This window comes from Drosophila elegans, unplaced genomic scaffold, assembly GCF_018152505.1.
Source record: "Drosophila elegans isolate 14027-0461.03 unplaced genomic scaffold, ASM1815250v1 contig_208, whole genome shotgun sequence".
NCBI lineage: Eukaryota > Metazoa > Arthropoda > Insecta > Diptera > Drosophilidae > Drosophila > Drosophila elegans.
In genome coordinates this window covers 7,457,448-7,484,486 of record NW_024545578.1, presented here as the reverse complement: position 1 = coordinate 7,484,486, position 27,039 = coordinate 7,457,448, and the positions used below count along the sequence as shown (strand labels likewise).

At 38.8% G+C, this 27,039-nt stretch overlaps 6 protein-coding genes across 6 annotated transcripts; 5 read left to right on the top strand and 1 right to left on the bottom strand.

Annotated features, from left to right (window-relative positions):
• The first annotated feature begins 6,118 nt into the window (after window positions 1-6,118).
• LOC108146918 (palmitoleoyl-protein carboxylesterase NOTUM) lies at window positions 6,119-16,288 on the top strand. The gene is made up of 4 exons (XM_017273162.2): window positions 6,119-6,548; window positions 12,460-12,877; window positions 13,152-13,664; window positions 13,727-16,288. The coding sequence occupies exons 1-4, from the start codon at window positions 6,474-6,476 to the stop codon at window positions 14,788-14,790; spliced, it is 2,070 nt and encodes a 689-aa protein (XP_017128651.1). The 5' UTR covers window positions 6,119-6,473; the 3' UTR covers window positions 14,791-16,288.
• Window positions 16,289-16,299: 11 nt separating this feature from the next.
• On the bottom strand, window positions 16,300-16,688 carry LOC108146576 (kunitz-type serine protease inhibitor homolog beta-bungarotoxin B5-B chain). The gene is made up of 2 exons (XM_017272597.2): window positions 16,605-16,688; window positions 16,300-16,544 (listed from the first exon to the last, which is right to left on the bottom strand). The coding sequence occupies exons 1-2, from the start codon at window positions 16,651-16,653 to the stop codon at window positions 16,351-16,353; spliced, it is 243 nt and encodes an 80-aa protein (XP_017128086.2). The 5' UTR covers window positions 16,654-16,688; the 3' UTR covers window positions 16,300-16,350.
• A 798-nt stretch (window positions 16,689-17,486) lies between these two features.
• LOC108145641 (PI-actitoxin-Axm2b-like) lies at window positions 17,487-17,821 on the top strand. The gene is made up of 2 exons (XM_017271177.2): window positions 17,487-17,568; window positions 17,628-17,821. Exons 1-2 carry the CDS (start codon window positions 17,487-17,489, stop codon window positions 17,819-17,821), a joined length of 276 nt encoding a protein of 91 aa, XP_017126666.2.
• A 1,861-nt stretch (window positions 17,822-19,682) lies between these two features.
• Window positions 19,683-20,102, top strand: LOC108145792 (major allergen Ani s 1). Its single transcript, XM_017271362.1, has 2 exons — window positions 19,683-19,770; window positions 19,831-20,102. The coding sequence occupies exons 1-2, from the start codon at window positions 19,692-19,694 to the stop codon at window positions 20,043-20,045; spliced, it is 294 nt and encodes a 97-aa protein (XP_017126851.1). The 5' UTR covers window positions 19,683-19,691; the 3' UTR covers window positions 20,046-20,102.
• Window positions 20,103-21,272: 1,170 nt separating this feature from the next.
• LOC108145811 (protease inhibitor 3-like) lies at window positions 21,273-21,615 on the top strand. The gene is made up of 2 exons (XM_017271401.1): window positions 21,273-21,351; window positions 21,416-21,615. The coding sequence occupies exons 1-2, from the start codon at window positions 21,273-21,275 to the stop codon at window positions 21,613-21,615; spliced, it is 279 nt and encodes a 92-aa protein (XP_017126890.1).
• A 541-nt stretch (window positions 21,616-22,156) lies between these two features.
• On the top strand, window positions 22,157-24,596 carry LOC108145687. The gene is made up of 4 exons (XM_017271243.2): window positions 22,157-22,287; window positions 22,622-23,180; window positions 23,431-23,780; window positions 24,163-24,596. Exons 1-4 carry the CDS (start codon window positions 22,221-22,223, stop codon window positions 24,546-24,548), a joined length of 1,362 nt encoding a protein of 453 aa, XP_017126732.1. The 5' UTR covers window positions 22,157-22,220; the 3' UTR covers window positions 24,549-24,596.
• Window positions 24,597-27,039: the final 2,443 nt, after the last annotated feature.

The following is a 27,039-nucleotide window of genomic DNA, read 5'->3' as shown; positions in this document are numbered from 1 at the left end:
GACGCATCGGCGCATCCATTTCCATTTCCGATTCGTCATCATCACCACCAGCTGTGAGATTCTTGAGGATTCAATCGGAGTTATGAAGGCTCGTCGTGTGTGGCGGGTGTTTTGACATTTGGGATCTCGGATCTCGGCTGGTTTCCATCTAAATTCGAACCATCAAAAGTGATGCGGTGATCTGGCGAGCAGGGCTGATCCGGGCATTATTGATCGTCCGTGTCCCGCTGTTGTGATCCGGTCACAGCATGCGGCACATACTATAGCTATCGTACCCTTGCAACAATGGCATCGTTGTCCCATAATCTACACCATCGGCGGACCTTTTGAAGGTCCTTTTGGCCAAAGTTCTGCCATGAAGGCGAAGCGAACACACACGCCGCCAACATATGCAAAACACAATGAAGTTCTTTGAAGCGCGTCGACGACATTGTCGTTGTTGTTGTCGTTGTCGTTGTCGTTCTCGTTGTTGTTGCCGTATTTCTTTCAGGTAAGCGACAATTATTTATCTTACAAATTTACCTGAAATTAAATACTTTCGTTTGACGGCGCTGCAATGCAGCTACACAAAAGGCGACAAATTCCCCCTTTTGCCATGTGTGTGAGTGTGTCGTGTTTTCATTTTTTGTCTTTAATCAGCGGCTGTTGCTTTGATCACCATCTCGGGATCGGCATCTCCCATTGCCATTGCCATCAGTGCCACCTGACAAGGTGCTTCGTTTAAGTCCCTCCCTGGCTGCCTTGCTGCCTTGTTGCCGGGCTGCCCACCTACCTACCTACCTGCGGCCGAAGGTGTGACAAGTCAGCGGATTTGCGTGTTGCTTCTTGCGAAATATTTAAAATGCAAGATTATCGCCCAAAAAGGCTCACTCGCCGCACTTAATCCTGCCGCATTTGCAGTCTCTCTCATTTCAACATGCACAGAGAAAATTCACAGGCTAAAATGCGACCATTAGTATACTTTTCCCATAGAAAAGTAACATTTATTAACTATGCGCATTTATTTTTTTCTATCGAAATTTAAAAAAACAGTATACTATTTCATTTCCTTCAAAATGATAAAGTCTAAAATTAAAATGTAATTTTTTAAATTCACATTTTAATTAACTAACTTCAAATGTTTTTAAAGTGTTTTTTTAAAAACTAAACACTCAACCCCAAACGAAAAATGAAAATATTCTCTATGTACTCTTAATTTGGCCATAAAAGATTAAAGAATGCACACGATGAGTTAAGTTAAATCTTTGTTTTTGAAAACCAAATATTTTGAACTTCTTTCTGTGTACGAATTTATGCCGTTTTTGATCTTGCCGTGCGCTCGACTAATTAGCAATGGAAGCCACAGAAACCGTGAGCGAGCGGTGGAAATAAGAACAAAACAATTTCGATTAAAGCAAAATCTACCGACAACTAATTCAATCCAAACATAATCGCGCAATCATAATTACAACAATCTTCCGAAAGCATAATCCAGACCCAGTTTCAGTTCGAATGGCAATCGCAGTCGCAGTGGAAGTCGAAGTCGAAGTCCCAGTCCCAGAGACACAAACAAAGATGAACCGATCTTAGCCGGAATTCTATTGCTGCCTGTACCAAACAGCAGCGGCGGCAGCAGCAGCAGCAGCAGCAGCACTAACAACATCAACAACAGGTTGCCGCCGCCTGAAGTGCTTCGTGGCCCAGACAAACGTTAAGATTGTAATAACCATGTTAAAAGCAATTTACGTTTAAAGTGCTACCGTGATACGCCGCCGATGCGTTTCTTGATTAAGAACGAGGGGATGTTGGAAAAAAGGCGATTGGTAAAAAGGATCTGAAGCTGGACTTGCATTTATGTGGTGGCAAAAAATGTTTATACCCGTTACCTGTAGAGAGAAAGGGTATATTGAGTTCTTTTTAAAAATGTATCTATTCTTTGGCTAACTGAGATTTCGGAAAGGGCAAAGTTAGAGCTCAAAATTTAAAGACTTTTATGTTCAAGCCAGGTTTTCTATAATTTTAACATAATTTATATTAAAGTAGTTAGTCAAGGGTATCTCATTGTCGGGTTATTGTGTTCATTGCTGTTTTTATTCGGTTCCTTTTGGAAACTTTCCTTTCATATTCACAGTCCACTTAACACGCGCGTCGCACAATGCGCCTCAAAACACAAATGAGCAGAGAGTTCTGCGCATGCGTTGCTGCTGCTCTTGCTGCTGCTGCTGCTGCGATGTTGCTGCTGGTGATGTTGCTGCTGCCCCAACGGTGGCGATGGTAACCTCAGAAAATCTGTGCTGGCGGCACGCTTTGATGTTGGGAATGGCGTGTGCCCCAATGCAGAGATTTTCGCTTTGTTGTTTCGCCGACTTTGTCTACGTCTTCGTTGCCGGCCAACAACAACATCATCGCCATGCAACAGCAATTTGCCGCCAAGTGGACCGCAGCAGCAACAGCACCAGCAGCAACAAGAACAACAACAACAACACGGCGAGCGTGGAACGTGGAGCGTGCGTTGCGATGCGAGAGAGTGCCACCAGAAAGTTGTTGCCCCTTGGTCAAAGCATTTAAGCCAACTCTGGCGGCCTTTAGCAAGCAGCCAGAGCTGATCATATGGCTTTTGGCGTGGGGAACTTAACAAATCCAAAATCATATTGAAAGCTAAGTAAAAAGGAGCACAAATAGGAAAATTTCAATGCATACTTATCGGAGTTGTAATACAACCTTACATAGACAAATGAAGACAAGGATTAAAAACTTTCAATGGAATACTTATACAATTTATAAAAAATTGTGAATAATTTTTGGGAGCTTTTCTATAAATACAATGCTATTAAAATATCATTACGTTTTCAGTTTAATTTGTCTTAGTTTTAGACTTATCGTAATTTTTGTAGAGCAGTTTATCTAATTGCTTTCAGTTTGAAATCAAGAGCAAACTAAAATTCTACAGTGTCTTCCTACGAAATAATTTAGTGTTCAATTCCTCCCAAAAATATTAATAATAAATATTTTTTTCCTACAGATTACAACTTTACTTTAAACTTTTTCTTCCAAAAAACTTAATCTAATTTTGCCTTTTTAAACGGAGTCCCTATTATAGGATTAATACAAATAATGACCGATTTAAACAAATAATGTCTTGAAAGAAATGTATTTTTATTATCGAATATTATTTAATTAATATATTATAATAATATTTTACGAAGGGCTTCTTTACTTGCTTATGTACTTGAATACAAGTTTTGCAAAGAATTTCCTCAAATCACCTGGTTAAACATCACTGACCTCCATCAATCGAGAGCAATGCAATTATGATCGCTGGCCGATGAAATTAGAGATGGCCGCTCTGCCTTCTGATGAGTAATGCTGCAGACTGGGGATTGTATGGTCTGGATGGTGGATGCTGGATCCTTGGCGCACCTGTTGCGTTTCCCACAGGGCTCATTGCTTTTCGCAAAACGGGAACAGTTGCGTGGCGGTGTCCTGTACTGGCCTGGAATCTGAAATCTGAAAAACTGGGAAAGGATCAAAGGACGTGACCGTGACTGGGCCGAACCGATAATAAAGTTGTGCATTAAATGAAATTTTAATTGCTTATCGGCGACCAGCGATCCGGGAGCCCATCTGTTGGGATTAGAGCGGCCGACTCGGCGGGAATGGCCGACTCGATTGATGTCAAGCGATGTCGGCGCTTTGAAGATTATGCCCAAAGTTATGAGGCTGTATGTAGCTGTAGCTCCGTTTTCCAGGTGCTCCGGGTGATCAGTTCAGCCTATGCGAAATTATATAGCTCAGTGTTGGCAGTGGCAGTGGCAGTGGCATTGGCAGCTTTAACTTCGCTGTTCTTCGCCGTCCTCATCATCATCGTCATCGTCATCATCATCATTATCGTCATCTTTTGGCTGGGGCATCAGCTGGCGCTGCTGCTTGCCGCTTCTGCTTGCTGCTTGCCGCTCGCTATTTGCTGCATGCGGCAAAAGATGAAACACGGCGGCAACACTTTGATGCGGCCAAGATCAAAGCTGCCGATTGTTTACATAATAGTGGCCTTTGAAACGGAACAATAGAATGCCAGGATCAAAGACACCGACCAGTTTACCCGGTTAGTGCGCTTAAGCGAAATGAATGTCCATGTCCGTCCGCCCGTGATCTGTTTTCCTGGCCCCACACCGCAATAAAATCTGGGGCACTCTCATTCACTATAATTTTAGCTCAAAAATCTCTAGATGTTTTTCTCTTTTATTTAGAGAGTAAGATTCGGTTTTATCAAAATTTAATTTTGCACTACATACACATTATTATTATATATTTTTCCCATTTTAAACTTGGAAAAATATTTTAAAAATACATTTTTGGTCAGCAGTTCTTCAGTGTAGTAAAAATATCATTTTTTGTTTTCACAGCATTATTATTATGATGAGTATGTTATTGCATTTTTTGGCAAAGCAAGTTATAGTATTATTTTTAAGCATAAAGTGTACAATTAACTCTACTGACACAACATAATATTATTGTTATGATAATAATTATATTAAAGTACATTTGAATAATTGGAAATGGCTTACTTTGAAGACTTACAAAGACAAAGTATCTTTCCTTGATATTGAAAATGTACATTGAAAATGTACATAGGACCTAAATATTTTACGGTGCAGTAAAAGTAGCACTCATCACAGCCAGATCATCATCCCGATGGCAATATCATCATTATGCCGATGGAGCGTCTTTGAATTTGTGCTGCTGTAATTGCTAAAGAGCCGAAGGAGTTGCAACTGCAACTGCAACAGCAACTACTGCTGCTGCTGCTGCTGCTGCTGATTGCGCGTCAAATGTTTATGGCATTCATCGCGTGCTGGCGGCGTTTTAATTGCCCGAACGGCACAAGCGCCTAGTGTCCAGTGGCCAGTGGCCACGCTGCGTATGAGCAATGCGAGCATCAATAATCTCCTGAGATGCTGCCGCCGTTGTCGTCGTTGTCGCATAATAATTGCGTGTACTTAATGCATAAATATTGCACTGAATCGGACTGGTCGACCAGGTCGGCTCCTTTCTATTTGCCACTTTTAAGTTTGCCGACGCTGCCGCCGCCGCCGAGCCAGTTGGACATCATTTTTTCAGACATTTTTCTTCTTTACTTTTTGCCTTCTTCCTTTAGGCCTACAATTTCTATTGGAGCAGCGCTGCTGCGGCAGCGAACAGCTAAAATCAATTTGGTCAGTGATAAAATTTTTGCAAAAGCGAATCAATTTTATGGCAACGGGCTGGGGGAAAAATCGTAAAAGTATTTCGATTTCGGGGCCAAACGGCAAAAATCAAAAGGCCCCGAAAAAAAGAATTTTTAATGATCTGTCATTAATTGAGTTTCGTATATAGAAAAGCGTGTCGGCAAAGGGTCGCTTAAAAACGGGGAATTTGCCTTTAGATTTACAATTAGATAAAAGTCGCTGGCTACTTTATTGAGATTTTATGTCTTTAAGCCGCTGAACATCCGAATGTTCAGGGCCATATCAAAAATTGCTCCGTTTCCACGAAATGCCCAAAAGCCATAAAACACAAAATGAGCCCAGCCAAAAAAATAAAACTCAACAATAAAAACATATATGCGATGAGCGAATTATGAGAGTTTGCAATATAATTGCAATTACACTAAATTAGCATTAACCGAAAAAAAAATGAGAGGTGGAAAGGAGAGGAGGAAAAAAAAACAAAAGACTTAGGCAACGAACTTGGGCGGGAAGACCAGAAGCAAAATTCATTTCGGCTTTCGATTAAGCAGATCAAAGGAAACCTTAATACGGTTATTAACAAGTAGCTGCAGTCGCTGCCGCTGCCGCAGTCGCTGCCTCAGTCGACGTTGCAGTCGCAGCGCTGCCCGCGATTCTCTCAAATTGCATTGCCCTGCAGTTTATTATTAGTTTTGTTATTATTTTGCGTATTCTAAACAAAAACGCAGGCGTACAAATGCCGCCATCGCCGCTGAGAGAGAGTGAATGAGAGAGTTATATGCGGAGAGTGAGCGGTAAACACGTGAGAGAGCAACGTCGACTGAGGCAGCGGCAGCGACTGCGACAGCGGCGGTAGCAGCAACTTCGGCATCAAACAGCCCAGCGCAAGGTAAAATTTCATTCCGTGGCGAGCATTCAACGTGAGCGGACGTTTTAAGCGCGTGTGCCGTGCCGCAGATAACGAAACATCGCAGTGCTATCACCTATCACCAACTAGAAAAAAAAATACAAATCGAAACGAATCAAATACATTACTTCACAGTTAAACGACAGCACAAAAAAAATCCCCCGCCCGAAGTAAAATCAAAATCACAGCAAGTTGATAAGTGCCAAAACAAAAATCAATACCGATCGCATACAATGCAGCGCCCCAAAAAGTGCTCAGAACTGTGCTGAACAAAAAAAAAAGGAAAAGAAAACAAACAACAAAAATCTATTTTTAATTTAAATATATTTAAATATAAATATCTATGTGTAATCGAATCGAAAATGGCAGCCGAACAAATCGCTAAAATGGCAGCTAAAGCCGGAGAAGCTACAAATAAATGGATTAAGACCCAGCAGGTGAGTTTTCAACGCCGCAATACGGTAGCCCCACAAATGAAATATGAAGCCACGGCGAAATATTAAAAAATACCCAAAGGGGGATATCAAAAGTTGCCGCTTAAGCAGAAGACCGAAAAAATACAGTAGCACGTCAATTAAAATTAATAGCTTCCGACCTAAGCCGCTGGCCAAATTGTGAGAACTCGGCCGCGAACCGAGAACCGAAAACCGAAACCAAAATCCTCTCTACAGCTTTATTTACGACATTAGCATAGTCGGTCGAAATCAATTTGAAAATCCTTTGCAAGGGCATAAAAAACGAGATTAAATTTGCCTGCGTGCGCAAAAAGCCAGTCGCATCACAAAAAGGCGGAAAACAAAAACAGCATAAGAAAAATAAGCGGCGGCGACGGCGGCAAGGGGAGCGAAAACAAAAAGGCCGACAGAAATGAGCGGGGAATGGGAATGGGAATGGGACTTTAAGTGTAGCTAACCAAAAACCCTCATCAGCAGCAGCAGTAGAGGCAGCAGCAGCAGCAACAACAAAGTGCAGGCCGCCTTCGTGCGCCCCACTTCGCTTGAAGTCTCGAGATCCCATATCCCCATAGCCATACTGCTTCGGCCACATCCACATCTACAGCCACATCCACATCCACATCCACTCCACTCCACAGTCGTAGTAGCTACTGTTTTCAAAGTTAAGATCAATGAGTGCGGCGACGACGACGATGCCTTGGCTTTTTGTAGTTGGCCCGAACAGCACAGAAAACAATTTTCTTAGTAATTCAAGATAAACTAAGGGGTTACTCATTTTAAGGGACTAAACTTCTAATAGCTGTTAAATAAGTTTTAAGTTTGAGCACAAAATTCTGACAATAAAAAGAAGAGCAATCCATATAGAAAAATATCGTTTCCAAAGCATTACAATGTCAATGTAGAATTGAATTACGGGTAGGGGTATATGAATATTGTAAAGTCACAGAGTTAATCTAATTTAAAAACGGAAATTAAAACTTTCAAGTTTTCCTTCATCCTTGCATTGTAATTAATTCTATTGAATTTAAGTTTTATAAAAGCAACAACAATTTTGTTGCAAAATGTAATTTTCTCATATATTTGGCTGAACGAGAAAAGGCAGACAAATGGTAATCAAAAATGAAATATTAATTTTCTACTAGGCACTTTTAAATCAATATAATTCCTATGATTTTGTTCATCAACATTTAATAGTTTAAGCACAAATAAGTACCAAAATCCTAATCAAATTTGAGGATCATGGTGAAGATGATTTCATTTTTCTCTGTGTGTTACTTGGCCAGCTTCGATCTGCTTTGCAACATGCCGCAAAAATACACGAGTCCACGGGCGGCAAAGTACAAAGCCGAAAACGGCACGGGTTTAGCGCGCTCGGAGTAAAAAGCGATCAGCGGGCAGCAGCCGCAGCAACAACAGCAACAACACGGTGACCGCTTGGCAGACGTGCGCACATTCACAAAGATACAGATACGAAAATACAGAGATACAACTACAAATACAGATGCAGATACGGCAGAGACACAGATACTCCGATACTCAGATCAGGCCGGTCTAATAACGCTGCTGCTTGCTGTTGGCACTGGCTACACGTTTCGGCGGCTTCGCTTTTGTTGTTGCCGCTCTCCGCTCCATTCCCATACCCATACTCATACCCATACCCATTCCCATTCCCGCTCGCTGGCCTGCGGCTTCATTTGAGGCTGCTTCCGAATTACCTGCGCCTTTGCCATGCCAGCAATGCAGTAGCAACGCAGCAGCAACGCAACAACAACAGCAGCAACAGCAGCCACCGCGTTATTTCCCTGCCATAAAAAGTATTAAATTGCCGCAAACAGGTGTATTTTTATGCCCGACAGGCAGAAAACCGAGACCATAAGGCGGATCGTTCAGGTTTCGGGAACTGCAATTATGCGCGCCTAGGCCATGGCTTTAAGTATTCTAAAACTCTGCTACAGACCAGTGCAATTCAGGTCAGAACCGGAAAACAAATCAATCTTTGCCAGCTGTCAGGGATTAGGCGGGCAAAAGTGGGAAAGTTTGCAAGTTACTGCTGAAAATTGGGTACAGAAAGATATTTAGTGCACATATATTGCAAAAAAATATTTAAAAATTTGAGATAATATAATATACTTAAATCATAAAGAAATTATAAATTAAATTGCTCAAACTAATTTATTGTTATTAAATACATAATTTAAAAAAGCTGTTTAAACATTCCTCCGAAATATAAATGCATATTTTGTTTTGGGGAATTACGTTTTTAGAGTCAATATAATATTTAGCATATACCTAAAGCGTCTTTATCGAAAAATACTTCCACGAAATAATACTGCTAAATATTGCTTTTGTTCTTTCGGCTATTTTTACAATCATGTATATTTTTTGGAGTATTTATATGCTATTTTTTAATCGTATTGTTTTTTGTTAAGAGCGCGCTCTCTTTCATAACGATTCTGGTTACGCGCGCAAACTGAAACCATTGAAGCCGGCAAACAACAGAGAAACCGGGACAGAGATAGCGATATTGGGCTGGGAAAGAGATGGAGAAACGCAAATCAAACAAACTGGCAGCAGGAACAACAATAACAACAAACACAACAACAACAACAACAACAATTACAATAGCAGCAACAACAAGAATAACAAGTGCCATGAGAACGGCAACGGAAGTTTATTTATGCCCCAGACCGCTGTTTACTTAAGCGTATTGCGATAAGCTGCGAGTGACTGAGAACGCGCTCGTCCGTTTGTAGTTGTTGTTATTGCTGGTGTGTGTTTTTGTTGTCGACGCTGCAAGTGCGCCAAGAACAACAACAACATTGGAGTGGAGCTTCCTTCACCTTTAAGAACCAAGCAACGACGGCCTCCCTTTGATTTGGACAAGGTCGTTATATTTTGTGCTAAGATAACTCAATATACCCACAGTAAAACTTCTACAACAAGAATCACTAGCTGCCATAAATAAATATAGTTATTTCGACTTTCAGTTATAGAATGATTAATATAATATTTTTAATTACTTAACCCATAAATATTGGCTTGCAAAGATTTTAAGTTGGCAAAGTTTAAGGAGCATAGAATATTTACAAACTTATGGGAAACAAAATAACTTTAAAAATACATGGTATTTACCAGATTAGAATTAAACTTTTTTTAAACTTGTAAACAAAAAAAGAAATTAGCTAATCGATTTAAAATTTATTTATTATCAAAACCTCTTTTTAAAAATTAACTCCATTACAAAAAACAAATACTTTTAGCTTAGACAAATGTTACGAAACTTATAGTGATAATTAAAATGTAACAGTTCACAGACATGTATTGACGGCTTAGCCATTTTAAAACTAAATCAAATTTCAGCAAATATAATTGCATGCAATCCCTAACCTTATGCAAATTGCAATTCGATTAAAACACTTAGACGGGCGCACGGTTGCAGTCAATTGCCAATGCAATCGAATCAAATGGAATCAAATCAATTCCAGTCACAACGGGGCGTATACTCGATTTTTTAATAAATGAAAAAATAAAGAACGCTTAGCGCCACCGCGTCGCAAACGCGACCGAGTATTTGCAGCAATTAATAAAAACTGACAATATAATCGGCGCGACAAGTAGTTGGCTGCCATCCAGCCCCCAGACATTCGAATCGATTCGAATCGAACAGAGTAGCGCTCCTTTGTCGGCATCGCCACTTTTATGGGTGGGGGGGTGAGTCGGGAAAAATAAGGCAAAATATTAATAAGCACTGCCCGCAATTAATAGCGCAACTTAAGACTCTATATAGGGTAATTAAGCGGCGCTTGTGAACATTTTTCCTTTGGCCACGCCGCCTCTGTTTTTGTTTTTTCTGTCTTTTATTCGGCGGCGCTGCCGTTTTTTCTCAACAGGTAAACACAACAAGTGCAACGTACGCTCACCCGTATCTCTCGGTGTATCTGTTTCTGTATCTGTATCTGTATATGTATCGGTGTTTACTCAAACGTAAATCCGCGCACGCACACGTGAAATCTTTTTATTTATATTTATTTTACTTGTATTTTTTTTGGAGGTTCATTGTGGCCGCAGTCGTTGGCGCAGTTGAACTAATCAACAATGGAAACTACTCATCTAATGTTGAGGAGCGAGCTCTTGTCAATTTCGTTGTTTGGCGGCAAACATCAGACGACGAGCGGCTAAGACGGGCCACAAAGTATCTAAACCTGTTGTAAAAGACGTGCAGAGCGGACAGAAAAAGGGGGGATGGGGTGAGAACTAGAAGAGTGGAGCGAAATATGTTGGTAGAAAAGGCATAGGGCATAAAACAAAATATTTACTAGACAATTTTAAAGAAATATATATATATTTTCATATTAACAAAATTATTACATGGCAATTTTTAAAATATAGATGTCTTACAGCCCGGTTTTTTATTTAAAGGATTAAGTTATCTATTATCATCTTTTTAATGAATAATATTTATTATATTTCATTCACCTATCTTTATTACTAAGTCTGTTATTTTATAAAAAATTAAATGGTTGTTACAGCCTGGTTTTCCCCTTACACAATGTATTTAATAAATGGGAACCTGTTTTATAATAAAAATTATAATTACTTTATAATTCCTTTCTTTTATACGAATCTAGAAATGATTAAATTAAATATGTTATGCACTTTTATTTATTTGTTTATTCAAATATACATTAAAACTATAATAAAACTTCAACGAAATAAATTTATAGCTTTCATAAATCAAGCTTCCACAAATCTTAGTCAAATAAAATCGATTCACTATTATTGAAATGTTATCAACTAAGGTATTTGTCAATGATTTTGTTAAAACTAATTTATCTGAATTCAGATTACGGATTCGTGCATTATGCATATATTTCATTCGATTTCGGGGAACCGGATTGTGTAGTTTATAAATAGCCAAGTCACTGGATATCGACGCATATATATATATACAAATATATATATATATATATATATGGTTGGCTGGCTGGCTACCGTTAGGCAAAATTATACTTTGTAGGCCTTTGGCCAATATAATTGCCAGAGTGTTTTCGTTTCGTGTTTGTGTCATTTGCATTTCTGTCTGCAAATTGTCGTTGCTGGCGGCGGCGACGGCGGCAGAAGTCGGCTAACTTCAAAGGCCTGTATAAACATTGATTGAAGATTTCTTTACGATTTCTGAATGGTTATTTATGCGGAGGCAAGACCGTAGACAGAATTGACAGACTGACACACTGAGACACTAAAATCGTTGCCGATGTTGTCGGCAAATGTGTTTTTTTGTTGTTGTTGTATTGTCTTATTTACAAATTGCTGGAAAAAAGCTAAACAAAAAAGAAAAAAAAAATGGAGAATCAGCGAAACAACAAAACAAATCGCCGGATAGCTCATTTGATTGATGTGTGTAAAAAACGAAAAGACATAACAACAACAACGAAAACAACAAAGCGACCTTAAGTTCAAAGCCAAGAACTGCTGATTACCACGCGTCAGCGACCATGACAATGTGAAATTGAAATTTGTTTGACTGGCCCACGGGGCGTATGATTAACAACAATTTCTTGCCATGTTTGACTAAATACTTCTCTCTATGTAAAAAAAAAAAAAAAACACAACAGCAACAACAAACAAAAACGAAGGGAAAGGTAAAGGTAAAGAGGGGGGGAAAAATAACACAACGAAACGGCAAGCGGCAAAAATTTCTTTGATCTTATCGCAAAGCTTCTTGCTCGCATTTTGATCAAAGCAAGTTTTTCCGCCAAAAACATAACAGCCAACCAACTGGTCACGAGAGTTTTTGGCCCAAGAGAGAGAGAGCAGCAGCAGCAGCATCTCTGTTATTATTGTTAACTCGAATAAATGATTAAAACAACACTCCTTTTTCTCTCTTTCACAGACAGTAACGCCGCTGTTAACGATTGTGCTGCTCTTGGCCACATTTAGTCAGCTGCCAACTGCGAGTGGCAGCAGCAGCAGCAGCAGTAGCCAGGATGCTGCCTCCAATCTGCAGGACAAGGATCCGCTGCGGGAGACCAGCATGAACATGATCCAGCGCAACTACATGGTGATGCACTCGGCCAGCGGATCCGGCGATCACAGTCGCTCCCTCAAACGGGCCATCTTGGCCAACTCGAGCATCACCTGCAACGATGGCACCCATGCCGGCTACTACCTGCGCAAGCAGCCCAGCTCCAAGAAGTGGATCGTCTTCCTCGAGGGCGGCTGGCACTGCTTCGATCTGAGGTCATGTCGCGCCAGGTGGATGCGACTGCGCCACCTCATGACCTCCTCACAGTGGCCCGAAACGAGAGATGGTGAGTCCAGTACTAAACTAATGTACTAACTTTAACTTTCCTTTTAACTAACTAACTACAAGCATTTGTTAAAATCCTTATCTGCCTATTGTCGAAAATAATTTTACTATCTCAAAATTTTAAATTAAATAATTAAATTACCCATATTTAACTTAAATAAAATAAATTTAAAATAAATATATTCCCCTTCCATTTCAAAATTTGGATTATAAATATTTTTAGCTCCACCTTTAAAAAACGATTACTAAATTGTTGTATAATTTATATTTTACAGTTGGAGGCATCCTATCTCCGCATCCCGAGGAGAATCCGTACTGGCACAATGCCAACCACGTGCTCATCCCGTACTGCAGCAGTGACTCGTGGTCGGGAACGCGAACGGAACCGGATACCCGCGATCCGGAGAACAGTTGGAGATTCATGGGGGCTCTGATCCTGCGCCAGGTGATCGCTGAACTGATTCCCGTGGGACTGGGACGAGTGCCGGGTGGAGAATTGCTCCTTGTGGGCTCCTCCGCCGGTGGTCTGGGTGTAATGCTCAATTTGGATCGCATTCGGGATTTCCTGGTCAACGAAAAGAAACTGCAGGTCACTGTGCGAGGTGTGAGTGATTCGGGTTGGTTCCTGGACAGGGAGCCCTACACGCCGGCGGCCGTCGGCTCCAGCGAGGCAGTGCGTCAGGGCTGGAAGCTGTGGCAGGGTTTGCTGCCCGAGGAGTGCACCAAAGCGCATCCCACGGAGCCCTGGAGGTGCTACTTCGGCTACAGGCTATATCCCACATTGAAAAGTGAGTTAACTTGACATTATTGATTTTATAAAATTTATTAACACGCTTTCCTTCATCAACAGCTCCTCTATTTGTTTTTCAATGGCTTTTTGATGAAGCCCAAATGCGAGCGGATAATGTTGGGGCACCGGTGACGCCACAGCAATGGAACTACATCCACGAGATGGGTGGTGCTCTCCGATCTTCGCTAGACAATGTGAGCGCAGTGTTTGCGCCCAGTTGCATTGGACATGCGGTCCTGTCAAAAAGGGATTGGGTCAATATCAAAATCGATGATATATCCCTGCCCTCGGCTTTGCGCTGCTGGGAGCACTCGACGCGCCGTAAACGGCATGACAAGCTGAAGCGATCCACGGAACCATCGACGGCGGTGTCCCAGCTGCCACATGCCAATAACCAAAGACACCAGCGGCATCGTCAACGGCAGCAGCGCCAGAAGCTCAATAATGTGGCCCAAACGGGCGGTCAGGAGCAGCAGCGAAAACACAATCATCTTAGCAAAGAGGAGCGCGAGGAGCGGAAAAGATTGCGGCAGGAGCAGCGGCAAAAGCGAAAACAACGCCGTCGACAGCAGCAGCAGCAGCACAAGAAGGCCAATGGAGCGCAGGAAAATAGGAACAAGAAGAACAACAGCCCCAAGTCGAATAATGGCAATGATAATCGGGAGCTGAGAAAACAGCGACGTCGTCAGCAATTGACACCGGAGCAAAAACAGGAGCAACGCAAGCGACGTCGCAAGGCTCAGCAGCATCAGCAGGAGAAGCAAATGCAACAGGAGCAGCCAGGAACAGCTGGAGTCCTTCAGGAGACGGGGGAACCCCAGAAGACACGCGCCTCGAACAACGCCTCCGCCGGCACCAAGACCAAAAAACGCCCCCGAGTTCCAAGAGTGCCGGAAAAGTGCGGTTTGCGACTCCTCGAGCGCTGCAGTTGGCCGCAGTGCAACCACTCCTGTCCCACGCTCACGAATCCCATGACCGGCGAGGAGATGCGCTTCCTGGAACTCCTCACCGCCTTTGGCCTGGACATCGAGGCGGTGGCCGCCGCCCTGGGCGTCGATATGCACACGCTCAACAACATGGAGCGCACCGAGCTGGTCAACCTGCTCACCCAGCAGGCCAACTAGACTCACCAAATACCCTGTAAATTGGGGTGGATCCAAAAAAGCAACCAAAATCGTAGGGGTAATGTGTAGATACGTTAGGCTTCTATCTTAAAAAACATTCACTTTTTTGTTTAAAAACCTTTACCTTGGTGTCCTTTATTAAATTAGTTAAAGCTAGTAAATATTCAACTCAGATACCCTGTTCATCATACAATTTATAAGATGATTTTCAAATCAAGTGGCTCAGTCATTGTAAAAAACTAAGATCATTAGATCTAAGCACCATTGAGTTAAACAATTTTATCAGTTAGATTTGATTTATTTTCTAATAATTAATAGGATTTGATTTTTTTTAACACTTAATTTCGTTACAAGAAAATGAGACATAAAAAACTCCAAGGCCATACAAATTTTATAACTCCAGAACTCCAAACCCTACGATTTCCAAGCTTTTTGGGGGTCCAAATAGAACTCGACCCACCCTACTGTAAATAAGTGGCCTGTATATATAGTTTGTAGGTGGGGCCGCTCTGTAAATATTGCATAACACCACCCCCAAAACACATACACTCACAATAGCGGAGAGATAACTCCAATTCCTAGAACACACCAAGAAAAAGACATGCGCATAGTACCCAGTAATTAAGCAGAATTTATTTATAGTCCTACTCGAACTGCAACTCGTAAACGTAAACGTACACCTATTCGTATTCGTATTCACATTCACATTCGCACGCCACATATTTATTCATTCGCATTCTGCAATCATAATCACAGAAATGAAATCTGCTTAACGAGAAACTAAACACAAATGCAACCACAAGACTGTTTTTATGTTTTTTTTATACATATATAAATATAGGTTGATAATGAGTAGCATAGTTTACATAGATATGCTTAATAATCGTAAATGTTTATGTAATTTATTTGATAACTTATGGCCCGTTTAGGATTGTACTTTTGTGTGGAATCTAGACTGTTTCAATTGCCCCACGCAGTGTTTATTTTTTTATTTTTTTTATACATTGTTTTATACCTACCTCAGATCAGTAAGAATGAAATTGATTAACTGCTGCCTTCACATATCATTGCGTACCTGTGCAACGAAAATCAAATATTTAACTTAATACCGCCCGCATTCCGTTAAAAAAAAGAAGAAACAACAAAGAATATAACAGCACAAAAACAAAACAATTAAAATATAAATAAAACAAATGCGAAAATAGCTAACCAGAAGCGAAGTGAACAAATCGAATAAATAATTATAGCAATGTTTGTAAAGAATTTTTAGATAAACGAGAAAAATCGCACAAAAATAAACTATTTAAAACTAGTAATTTATGCTAAGCCTGTACAGAACTGGTTGAAGTTTAGCCCTAAGAATTGTTGTACTTAAACTTAGTGATAATCATACACGTAATGCAATTTCCAAGCTTGTTAGCTTTTGTTAGCGTTGTTCAAGTAAGCTGGTTATCATTTTCAAAAGATGAAATCGACTAATATTTGAAGAAGGAAACCAATCAAATAAACCAGAAAAATAATTAAATGGAAATATTGTTTTATTATTTTATTTTATTTATTTCATCTTGATCGGCAGCCCTCACATAAAACTTTTGTGCACCAACGATTGTCATTACCGCCGCATCCAAGGTAATTAATTTTGGTGCAGTTTTTGGTCACCGGATTATAATTCCACATATCGTTATTGGCCGATTTTTTGCACTTTCTTTTGCGATTATTACCGCCATCCGGTTGCCCTACACATTTTGGACTCCCTAAATAAAGTTCGTAATAAAAATATTTTCAGTTATTTTCAGTAATCTTGGAGTATTTACCAGGTTTTCCCTTGCATCCTGCCACAACCACTAAAACATACAAGACCATTACAGCAGTAATGAGAATCAGTGTGGAACGCCGCATTTTGGGTTACGTTGTTCCGTAAATTTCAATATGGAAATAAGGTCTTAACTCAGCTGTCAGGGTCTTTATAAGGGCCCTGCTTCAATTCTATTGTAATTGAGCTCTTTGTTTTATTTTTCACATTTCATTTCAGCTTACAAGTGCTTTATATATAACTACATGTGGTTTTAACTGAACAAAAAATTGTTTTCTAAAATTAAGAACAATTATATATTTATTCCGTAGAACATAAATTTACCAGACTTAATGTACTGTTCATGTACTACATATTAAAACTTTAGGTGTTAAAAAGTATTTAACTGTGATATATAAATCTGCCCTTGAGTACACCCACATGCCAACTTAAAATGATATGGTTATAATGCAAAATCTAATTATCTAAAAAAAAGGGAATCTTAAAGCTATATCAAAGTAAATTACAACTTATTTTGCAGATCCGATACTAGGACTGAAAATATTTAAATTGTTTTTAAATTCACTGATAAATGTTGAAGAATCTCAAGGCCGTAGATGAGACCTTACTTTCAAAACACAACTGTTCTTAAAAGTAGGCCAATAAGGTTATTTTATTTGTACTTTTGTACTTTTTGAACATAACACACATAAAACAAAACACAAAAGCGAATCAGCTTTTCATCTCCATTTTAATGCGATTAAAAAAGTTATTGGGAGATGTGATTTTGTTTACAGTTTGGCATTGTTTAAAATCTAGAGCAGGCTTGTATAGTAAATAACATTTCGGAACCGAATCCTATATAATCCGACTAAATTGCTCAATTGATCAGTTCAGATTCAGAATGAAGTGCCTTTTGATCTTGGTTTGCCTGACACTCTATTTGGCCTGCACTGACGCACAAAGTAATTGCGTAGGACGTCCTAGTAAGTGACAAAGCATAAAGTAATCGAGTGAATGAAAGATGACTAAGAAAAAATTATAGTTAATCAGGTATGCACTGGCAATCAGGATGAAGGAAACAGTAATACACGCTGGTGCGGCTTGACTGCCATGAACGAAATGTGGTACTGGAGTTCGAGGACCAGAAAGTGTGAAAAGATGAGGTATCGCGGCTGTGGCGGCAACAATAATCGCTATTGCAGTAACCGAGATTGTACATTAAAGTGCAGACGATAAATGGATTCTGTAAACATTATAAACTGACAGAAAAAATATTAAATTAAAAAAAAATGCTTTTCAAAATGATTATAACAACATCTGAACATCTTATAACAACAACAACATCTTGTTAAGAACCTTAAAATAAATATTCAAGTTCAAGTCGAAAATTACACAAATGCAATTTGTAACATCATCAACAACTTTTTCAATTTTTATTTAAACATTAAGTCCGCTTCTTCTTGACGAACCAAATCATTATTTAAGCCTTAGCTATGCAAATACCTTGATAAAATCCTATTAAATGTAATTGAAATTCGAAAAGATCGTTAGCTGTACAAAATAGTTTTACGACAAAGTTACAACAATAAAAAAGAAGTTCAATGTAAAAAGGCTTGCTTCAACATGTTAAATTGTTTAAATTTCTAAAAAATCATAACTGATATGGTCTCTGCTTATAGAACACTACAAATATTTATTTGAGTGAAAAGAACTGTTGAAGCTTTTGTATATCACAAAATTGTGCATAAGCATCTGCTTTTCCTTTTCAAAATAAATAGCATTGTGTATTTCTTATTGACAATCGGCAATGCGCATGAAATCGTATACGTGGAGTAAAGCCGATTTCCCCCTATATGAACCGCAACCTTACATCCAGAAATCAGTTTTAGACGGTCACTCGAAAATAAACCATTAAAAATGAAATTTCTTTTGATTTTGTCCTGCCTGATCCTCTTTGTGGCCCTCGTCTCGGCTCAGACTTGCCGAGGACTCCCTCGTGAGTTTAGGCCCGAAATCCTTAACATAAACTAAGTTAAATGTTGATTTCAATTTGTTTCAAACAGAAAATGGTCAGAACTGCGATGGCGGCAAGGACGAAGGATCTTCAAGGCAAACTTCCGCAGGAGGGCGTTGCACTCCACAGCCAAATAACAGCATGTGGTACTACAACAAGTCTGCTGGAATATGCCTGAAGTTGAATTACAAAGGGTGTTACGGCAACAAAAATCGCTACTGCACCTTGCAAAGCTGTGAGAATGCATGCCCTCCACGACCGTAATTCTCGAAACTAAACAATATATTTACAATTAAAATCTTACAATTTTAATAAATTTAAATTTTGACTCCTAATTAATAAAATCAAATTCGAATTATCGGTATTTTTCAACAGTACGATTCTCAGTTATTCTTAATTCTGGAACTTGAAATTTAGGCGCATTTTCATATTCTCACAATCGTGCGATTGAGTAAATTGCTAAAATTTGCACATAATAAGTTGAATAAGTTTCAGAACCAAATAAAAGCATTTTATGTAAGTTTATAAAAATTTCTCAATAAAAATAAGGTGAAAGTAGTTTTATGGAAACTCAGTGGACCAGTTGGCTCATTTTTTTGGCCAAAAGTCTGGTATTTCTTTTCCCGTTAAGCTTAAAAGAAGAAATTTGATTGAAATTTAAAACGAACTAGTATTTACAAAGCAATATAGGAAACGGATTCAATTTATTTATCTATATACTTGATTTTTTGACTTTTTATTCCATATGGCACAAAAAACCATCTTTACAAAAAAAAACGTCGACAAAACGAACTGTTAAATATTATAAAATTAATAACCCTGCTCTCTGGATATAAAACACTTAAACTGTTTATTTAGGTGAACTGAACTGTTGACGTAACTGCTAATGGAACTCAAAAACAAAAGGTGCGTAAAAGCATCTGATTATTCTTTTAATATAAATTCCATTGTCTCTTTCTTATTGAAAAGCGATACTGCGGATAAAATGGTCCCCACGCAGAACCAGTTTATATATCTGATTTTACTATTTAAGCTCCAACTTTGAACTCAGAAATCAGTTCAAAGCGATTATTTGAAAAGAAACTATTGAAAATGAAAATTCTTTTGGTTTTGTCCTGCCTTATCCTTTGTGTGTCCCTCATCTCGGCTCAGACTTGCCAAGGACTTCCTCGTAAGTTTAGCCTCGAAACCTTTAACAGTAACAGAGTTAAATTAAACTCAATTTCAACAGCGAATGGCCAGAACTGCAATGGCGGTAAGGATGAAGGAGCTCCCAGGCAAGCTCGCGGAGGACCGCAGTGCACTCCTCAGCCAAATAACAGCATGTGGTACTACAACAGGACTACTGGGAAATGCCTGAAGATGAGCTACAAAGGGTGTTACGGCAACAAAAATCGCTACTGCACCCAACAAAGCTGTGAGCGGGCATGTCCTGGTCGAAACTAAATCATAGCATAAAGTAATAATATTATTTGACTGCACAACACGATTAAACATTTTATTAAACTGAAATTACAACTCTTATTAAACTGAAATAAAAAAAAATAACCCGATTCCTTGAAGAAAAATTGTTGTATTTTTTTATTTTTACAACCAATTTTCCCTAACCTATTTTAACATTTGCTATAAATTTAGCAGACTAGCTGTTAAGGTGCATAAAATAATGACCAGAAACAAATTATAACAATTGATGTAAGCTTACTAAAAATCATCAATTGTCTTATAAATAATAATTTAGGGAAAGTATACCACTGCCCTGAAAGAACAAAGTGTTATAAAGATTTATATCATGCAACAATTCTATTCAGAGGAATGAATGTATAACGCCAAGCAATCAAAAAATATATATTAACATTGAATTTGTGCCTACCTGTTTTTTTTAATGGCTGCTAGCAATGCTCGGTTGCGTTGCCCCGGAAGTTAAGGTAGTTAAAAACTTTAAACTTAAAACATTTTTAAGTCGTACCCGAATACTGTACTTAGACGGAGTGTAAAAACAAATGCCGTTGAAACTTAAAAATAAATGAGAAGATTGTATAGTTAATCTATCATGTGAAAGATAGATATATAAATATGTATATTTATACAAATACATATTGGAAAAATACAAGTTCAAAAACCATATTATCGTTTTCTACTTTGCACAGAGCTTTACCTCATAATTTTTTACTAACTTCATAGACCTCTTGCTCTCTAATATTTTTTACAATTAATTGTTTTTACTAATTATTATTTTTTTTACTTTCCAACTTAAACTTAGTTAAACTTCTGCATAATAAAACTTCTGTGTATATATGTAAATCGTGGCTTTGATTTTGTTTACTTTTCAGAGGTTTTAATTTCTGGGTATCACTTTTGTAACGAATTGGTTGTTCATTCAACAACAATAGCCAAGTAGAACACAGCTTTGACCCAAAATATTTAAAAACCCTAGAGTTATTGAATAGAGCATAAAAATGCACGTGCAACCCATTTAATGGAGCCCACTAAAATTAAAAAGGAATATAAGAATATGAATGAATTCAATTGTTTTTGAGCTTTTGATTGGGCACGTGGGTGTGATCGACTTTTTTAGTGATTATCCATGTGTGTTGCCGCTATGCCCTTATATAAGCGCCGCATAAGTTATAGGAAATCAATTCAAATCGATCACTTGAAAAGAATCCATTTAAAATGAAATTCATTCTGATTTTGTCCTGCCTGGTCCTCTATGTGGCCCTCACCTTCGCACAAAGTTGCCCGGGACGTCCTCGTAAGTCCAATCATGGATAGCTAAAAATGTAACTGAACTTTATATTGAATTCTTTTACAAATAGAACCCCAGAACTGTTGGGGCGGCAAGGACGAAGGAGTTCGCTATCTGCATGGTTGCATTCGGGACCCCAATGACGAGATGTGGTACTATAACCACCATTCAAATCAATGCATTAAGATGCAGTACCGCGGATGTGGTGGCAACCACAACCGCTACTGCTCTTTGGTCAGTTGTCAACGTGCCTGCGTTCGACGAACATAAACAAAAAACACAAGCATATTTCCGGTATTTTTTCTGACCCAATGCAAATTCATAAAAAGCAAAACTAAAACGATTTTAATTTTCGAAGATTTATAATAGCAACTTTTGGATGTACTTAAAAAATAAATATATAGGGAAAAAACATAGAAACCCACAGTATAATTTTCCTACTTTTTAAAACGATGAGTGCAACTTCTAAACAAAATAATAAATATTATCTAATTGCGCTTGCAAATTGAAATATTTTGAAAATTTTAGAAACTGTATCAATCTGTAAATCAAAAAATTCAATAAATAAATTTTGCGATAATAAATTGTATTATCTAGAACAGTAAATGGTTTTAGTCCGAAATTCGGACTTCTCTCTTCCAGGTCAAAGATCTCAAAGCTGGGTATGCGAAAACGCTCAATTACAATGCTCAAGAGAAGGCGGTTAGGGTATGTGTGGGGAGGTGGGTTGTGGCATTTGCCTCAATTGTCGGAAAACGAGATACAAACGCAGAGAAATGTATCTCTATCCTCAATTCGGCACTGGCTGCCGAGCGAACAACACGCCAAATCCATTCAAAGTGCACGTAATTTCTAATTGAGTGTCAAGTTTAAAGATGATCAAAATGAAAATATTAGTTGTGCCTTTGCTACAGTCAATTATGCTAATTGGCTCCCTGGAAGGTAAAATACCATCAATCAGATACAAAATTTTGTTTTGTAATAATGAAAACAGAATCAATATACAAATTTAATTTATTAGAACATTTGCGGTTAAAGTGATACTGAAAATACCAATTAAGCATATATTACATTGTACACTAAAAATTTGATGTACACTGTTATTTAAAAAAGTATTCAAATTCATAATCAATTTTGCGAAATAGTAGTTGATTTTTATTTACCTCTATTAATTAAGACAATACACAATTAATTAAGAAAATTCAATTAAGTTTAAATTGAATTTAGATGGGTCATTCACGTACGTTACATTAAGTTCTAATTTTAATCTTTTTAGCGAATTGCCCTGTTTTTCTCACCGTTTCGCTGACTGGCAAGACCCTGCAGGACACCTTTTTGGAGGTCAATTGGGGTCCCAATTGCTATGGACCGCCCCAGTGGGTTGGCATCTACGGCCAGGATCCGACAATCTCCAATTTTCAGCCCGAATTCCGTATCGATGGGATTGCCAATAGAACGGGCAAGATGATAACGCCAATAAAGCTGGGTAAGCTGCATTTTCCTGGTGGCTGGAATCGACAGGATGCCGGCGATCAGCCTGCAATCCGATATCCCACGGGCAAGTGTCTGGCTCACTTCGTGGCCAGCTATAATGGCACTGAGCTGCTCACCGTGGACTGTCTCAAGATACAGCCCAACTGGATATCCCAGATCAAGGACGTTAGTCAGATGCCCCTGAAGAACATCTTTCTGCCGGGCACCCATGCCTCGGGTGCCTTCGTCGGTAGCTCCAACAAAACCAATTCGATTCTGGTCAGAGACTATCTGGTGGCTCAGCAATTCGATGTTTGGTCCCAGCTCGTATTTGGCATCCGCTATCTGGATTTCAGCATTGGGTGAGTTTAAGACAGATGGATTTCCTGGAAAATATGTACTTCCTTAACCAAAAAAACATAAATTCACTTCAAATTAAGAGTTTATGAAATTTGACCATATTATAATGAGATTTTAGGAACTTTCTTTTTAAATCTAAACTTACTTTCTTACTTAATTTTAAAATGTAAAGAAATGAATATATATTATTTTAATCTCCTGTATTAGATTAGAATATGATTATAGATAATAATTTCTTCTTTTCTCTGCCAGTTACAAGAACATGAATACCGAAAATGATGCGGACAACTTTTGGGTTGCCAACGAGAACATGCTTATAACACCTTTGGTCGCCATACTCCGTGATGTTCGTTTGTTTGTCAAGCGATCTGGGGAGATGATAGTGCTGGATTTCAGTAGTTTTCCGATCGGGTTCTACAAGCACCCGGAGATCTACAGTTCACTGTTCCGACTTCTTCGCCAGGAGCTGGGCGATGTGGCCTATCGGCGCAATGTCACCCAGGACGAGCACTGTGCTAACCGCAATTTCCGGGAGCTACTGCAGCAGAATAGACATCTGGTGATTCTGTTCCCCAAACAGGAATTGCCTTATCCCGAAAATGGTAAGCCGGCTAGTTAATAATGGAGATCAAAACAGAAGTTTAATTTACAACAAATTAATGAATATAATAAGAAGATGAACCAAACATATTAATATGAAATTTAAGGAAATGATTAAAAACAGACCCCAAAGTCCATATGTCTAAACAATTTAATCCTGAAAACTAAAACTGGCCAATATTGCGAGTTACCTTTTTTTCACATTGGCTTTTAAATATTTTGTATAATTGTACAAATATTGGATCTATTGGAAAGGATATAATTTCATTTCAAAACAAACCAAAAGAAAATTGATATATTTATTGAACAATGACTTGCTTTTAAGCAAACGAATGTGTAGAAACTTTTTATTTTTATGAGTCTTTAACCGAGTATATTTTGCAGAATCGAATATGATCTGTCCGCCATGGCGACGCTTCAGCACCAGCTTCATGAACATCTCGCAAACACTGGACTATATGCGTCTGCTTTTTAGCAAAAAGCCAGATTCGCCGGTGCGCGACGATGGTTGGATATTCACCGCGGTGAGGAGTATGGAGCAGACCTTGAACACCCACCAACTGCAGACGGCCAAGGAGCGGGCGGCGGTGCTCAATCCCAAGGTTAATCAGTGGCTTAAAGGTCCTTGGGGTAACAATGCCAATGTCGTTGCCATGGACTATTTCAGCAATACCAATATTGTGGATCTAGCCATTCAAGTGAATGCCCACAAGGCGTTTATAATGGCCAACGAGGATTATATTAATTTGGAAATTTTGAATTTGTGTTAGTATTTCATTTTAATTCTAAATTTCAATAAACGATATTTTAAGAAGCAAGGTTATTAATTTTGCTGAAATCTGTCTCAGTGTATGTTATACTGAGATTATTAAAAAAGTGGACAGTCCCTTAGTTGATTCAAAAACCACTTTGGTAAAAGCTTGAACCGAGACGTTTAGCAAATTCACGAACCTTGTAAGCAAACAAACAAACCAAAACAGCCAGTAAATGAACCCCAAGGAAAAAAGCTCCACCAAATTTCCAAACCAAATTTATCTTAGCATTAAACCTTACCTTCAAAGATACAAACCAATTCATAACCGTTAAACTTAAATCTATGAAAATTTTCAAGAATTTTTGTATTTACTATTTGTTGTTTTATTTGCACTTCTAATTTTAATTGAGCTTGGGTGAATAATTGTAGTTTCTCACACAAGTTGAAGGCAGTTCTAGCTGGGGCCTTCGCCTGCTAATTGTAAACCTCACGCAATCTAAGGTCAGTGTCTGACTTTTTACGATCACTCGCTAATGAATCTAGATCAGCAATTTGCATAATATCGACTGTCAAATGCCAATCCAGTTATGATGTCTAATATTTGCAGCCCACTGGTAAATAGCAAGTGACATTCCTTTCAGTTCTAGGAACAGATGACTCAGGCAAATGTTTCATTCATTATGGCATTTCATAATTATAAATTTTATAAAGCCTGCTATCCGGCACGTGTGCAATCGAATGGATTGCATATCTATATGCACATTGGAGTGATGCAACCATTCGGAGGGTGTGCAGTATTTCTCACCTTGGCTAATCCGAAACCGGATCTGTCCGATCGCGCTAAACTAATTGAACTGCACTGCGAGTTTGTCTGATGAGCTGGAAAACGCTTAAATCCGAACTCTCAGATTCCAAAAAAAAAAACAACTCGTCCAAAAACCTGAAAATTCAGCATTTTTAAGGCTTGACAGCGACAACAAAGAGACAAGATTGTCACAGCACACATCACTGCAGTTGTTACTGCAGTTGAATGCACTTTGCTTAGACGTGGGCGATGATTAATTGCCGTATTAACCCAATGACTGATAAGAGCCTCTTCGTTTAAGTCTACTCCAACAAAGGGTATTAGCACGTGCATATATTAAGGCCATTGTTATCGCAAATTTCAAAATCCCTGATGAAACAACCGTTCTGAAAAATATTTATCAAGCGCCCGTCGCGTATTTTGCAATTTTATTGTCTGTAGATTTAAATATACACATCGCATCACAGTTTCTTTGTTAAAAACCTTGTCATCTTCTGACAAGAAAAACCTAAAAACAAAAACTAAAAGCTTTTTAATACAAAAAAAATAAAAAATGTGAATTTCCTACTGATAATTTTGTGCCTGCGCCACCTGTTTTATAGATAATATAAATATGAAAGCCTGTTATCTTTCACTTTGTTAGACAATTTATCAATGTTATGAAGTATAAAGGCTAAAATGTAGTCACGATTACAAAATAACCCATCCTTAACTATCAAAATTTTTGCATACTTTTCGGGGAACGACCATCAACGAATCTGACTAAAATCACCGATCAATAAAAAATTTGGCATGTGGGTGAAAAAAATAAAAAGAATGCATTTTGTCCTCTGGCCCGAAGCTATCTTTTAAACTGTGGCTTGTATAGCATTATCGATGGGTTCAACGGTTGAATTTAGAATTTTGTATTTTATTTTTTTTTTTTTATTAATTTTTATTGTCGCCGGAATCGTTCAGGGCCATCTGAGCATAACCGGTCGTTTGGAGGATGGGATATATATGGTACACATGGGATATGGGCCTAGACTATATACAATTATTTACAAAAATTTACACATATTTACAAATTGTTAACAAGGATTACAAAATTATTGTACAACACGGAAAGGCAGATCGCTGGGGAGGAATCTCTTTAATCTTCTTAGAGATTGTGGGTCGGTCAGTCTGCTAGCCAGTGGGTTTGGATGGTTCCTTAGCCTGTCCGAGTACCGTTGGCTGTGTTGGTTGAGGAGGTCGCCCATAGGAACAAGTCGCAGATCGTTTAGGATGGCCTGGTTTGTTACGTACCACGGAAGCCCGGATGCCAGCTTGTTTAGCTGGTGCTTGGATGCGGTGCCCCATATTTGGATCGCATATGTCCAGGTTGGCGTAAGGAGGAGGAGCAGGACCTTCCTTGAGAATTTAGAATTCTAAATAAAATGGTTCATATATAGATAGTACAATCTAAACCAAGCCAGCTCATTCCTTGGGTGATTGGTCTGGTGCCCCATCGGCATTTGTGAATCCCCTCGATGATATTCCGGACTTGGGTGTGAGCTCATCGAGGCCTTTTGTAATGTATCCCCACACCCACATGACAAACAACGACATTGCTTGTACGGTAATATGTTAGTTTTATTATAAATAATGCATACAAGTGCTGCCCTAAACTAATATTACATTGGATTCTTACGATATCTAGCAGGCTTCGTTTTCTTGCTAA

Coding starts and splice junctions, on each gene's coding strand:
- LOC108145792 (XM_017271362.1), top strand. CDS start 19,692: ATGAAAATTCTTTTGGTTTTGTCCTGCCTTATCCTTTGTGTGTCCCTC. Junction 19,771..19,830: donor GACTTGCCAAGGACTTCCTC/GTAAGTTTAGCC, acceptor CAATTTCAACAG/CGAATGGCCAGAACTGCAAT.
- LOC108146918 (XM_017273162.2), top strand. CDS start 6,474: ATGGCAGCCGAACAAATCGCTAAAATGGCAGCTAAAGCCGGAGAAGCT. Junction 6,549..12,459: donor AATGGATTAAGACCCAGCAG/GTGAGTTTTCAA, acceptor TCTCTTTCACAG/ACAGTAACGCCGCTGTTAAC. Junction 12,878..13,151: donor GTGGCCCGAAACGAGAGATG/GTGAGTCCAGTA, acceptor TATATTTTACAG/TTGGAGGCATCCTATCTCCG.
- LOC108145811 (XM_017271401.1), top strand. CDS start 21,273: ATGAAATTCATTCTGATTTTGTCCTGCCTGGTCCTCTATGTGGCCCTC. Junction 21,352..21,415: donor AAGTTGCCCGGGACGTCCTC/GTAAGTCCAATC, acceptor TTTTACAAATAG/AACCCCAGAACTGTTGGGGC.
- LOC108146576 (XM_017272597.2), bottom strand. CDS start 16,653: ATGGTCTTGTATGTTTTAGTGGTTGTGGCAGGATGCAAGGGAAAACCT. Junction 16,545..16,604: donor AGGATGCAAGGGAAAACCTG/GTAAATACTCCA, acceptor AACTTTATTTAG/GGAGTCCAAAATGTGTAGGG.
- LOC108145687 (XM_017271243.2), top strand. CDS start 22,221: ATGATCAAAATGAAAATATTAGTTGTGCCTTTGCTACAGTCAATTATG. Junction 22,288..22,621: donor GCTAATTGGCTCCCTGGAAG/GTAAAATACCAT, acceptor TAATCTTTTTAG/CGAATTGCCCTGTTTTTCTC. Junction 23,781..24,162: donor ATTGCCTTATCCCGAAAATG/GTAAGCCGGCTA, acceptor TATATTTTGCAG/AATCGAATATGATCTGTCCG.
- LOC108145641 (XM_017271177.2), top strand. CDS start 17,487: ATGAAGTGCCTTTTGATCTTGGTTTGCCTGACACTCTATTTGGCCTGC. Junction 17,569..17,627: donor TAATTGCGTAGGACGTCCTA/GTAAGTGACAAA, acceptor AAAAAATTATAG/TTAATCAGGTATGCACTGGC.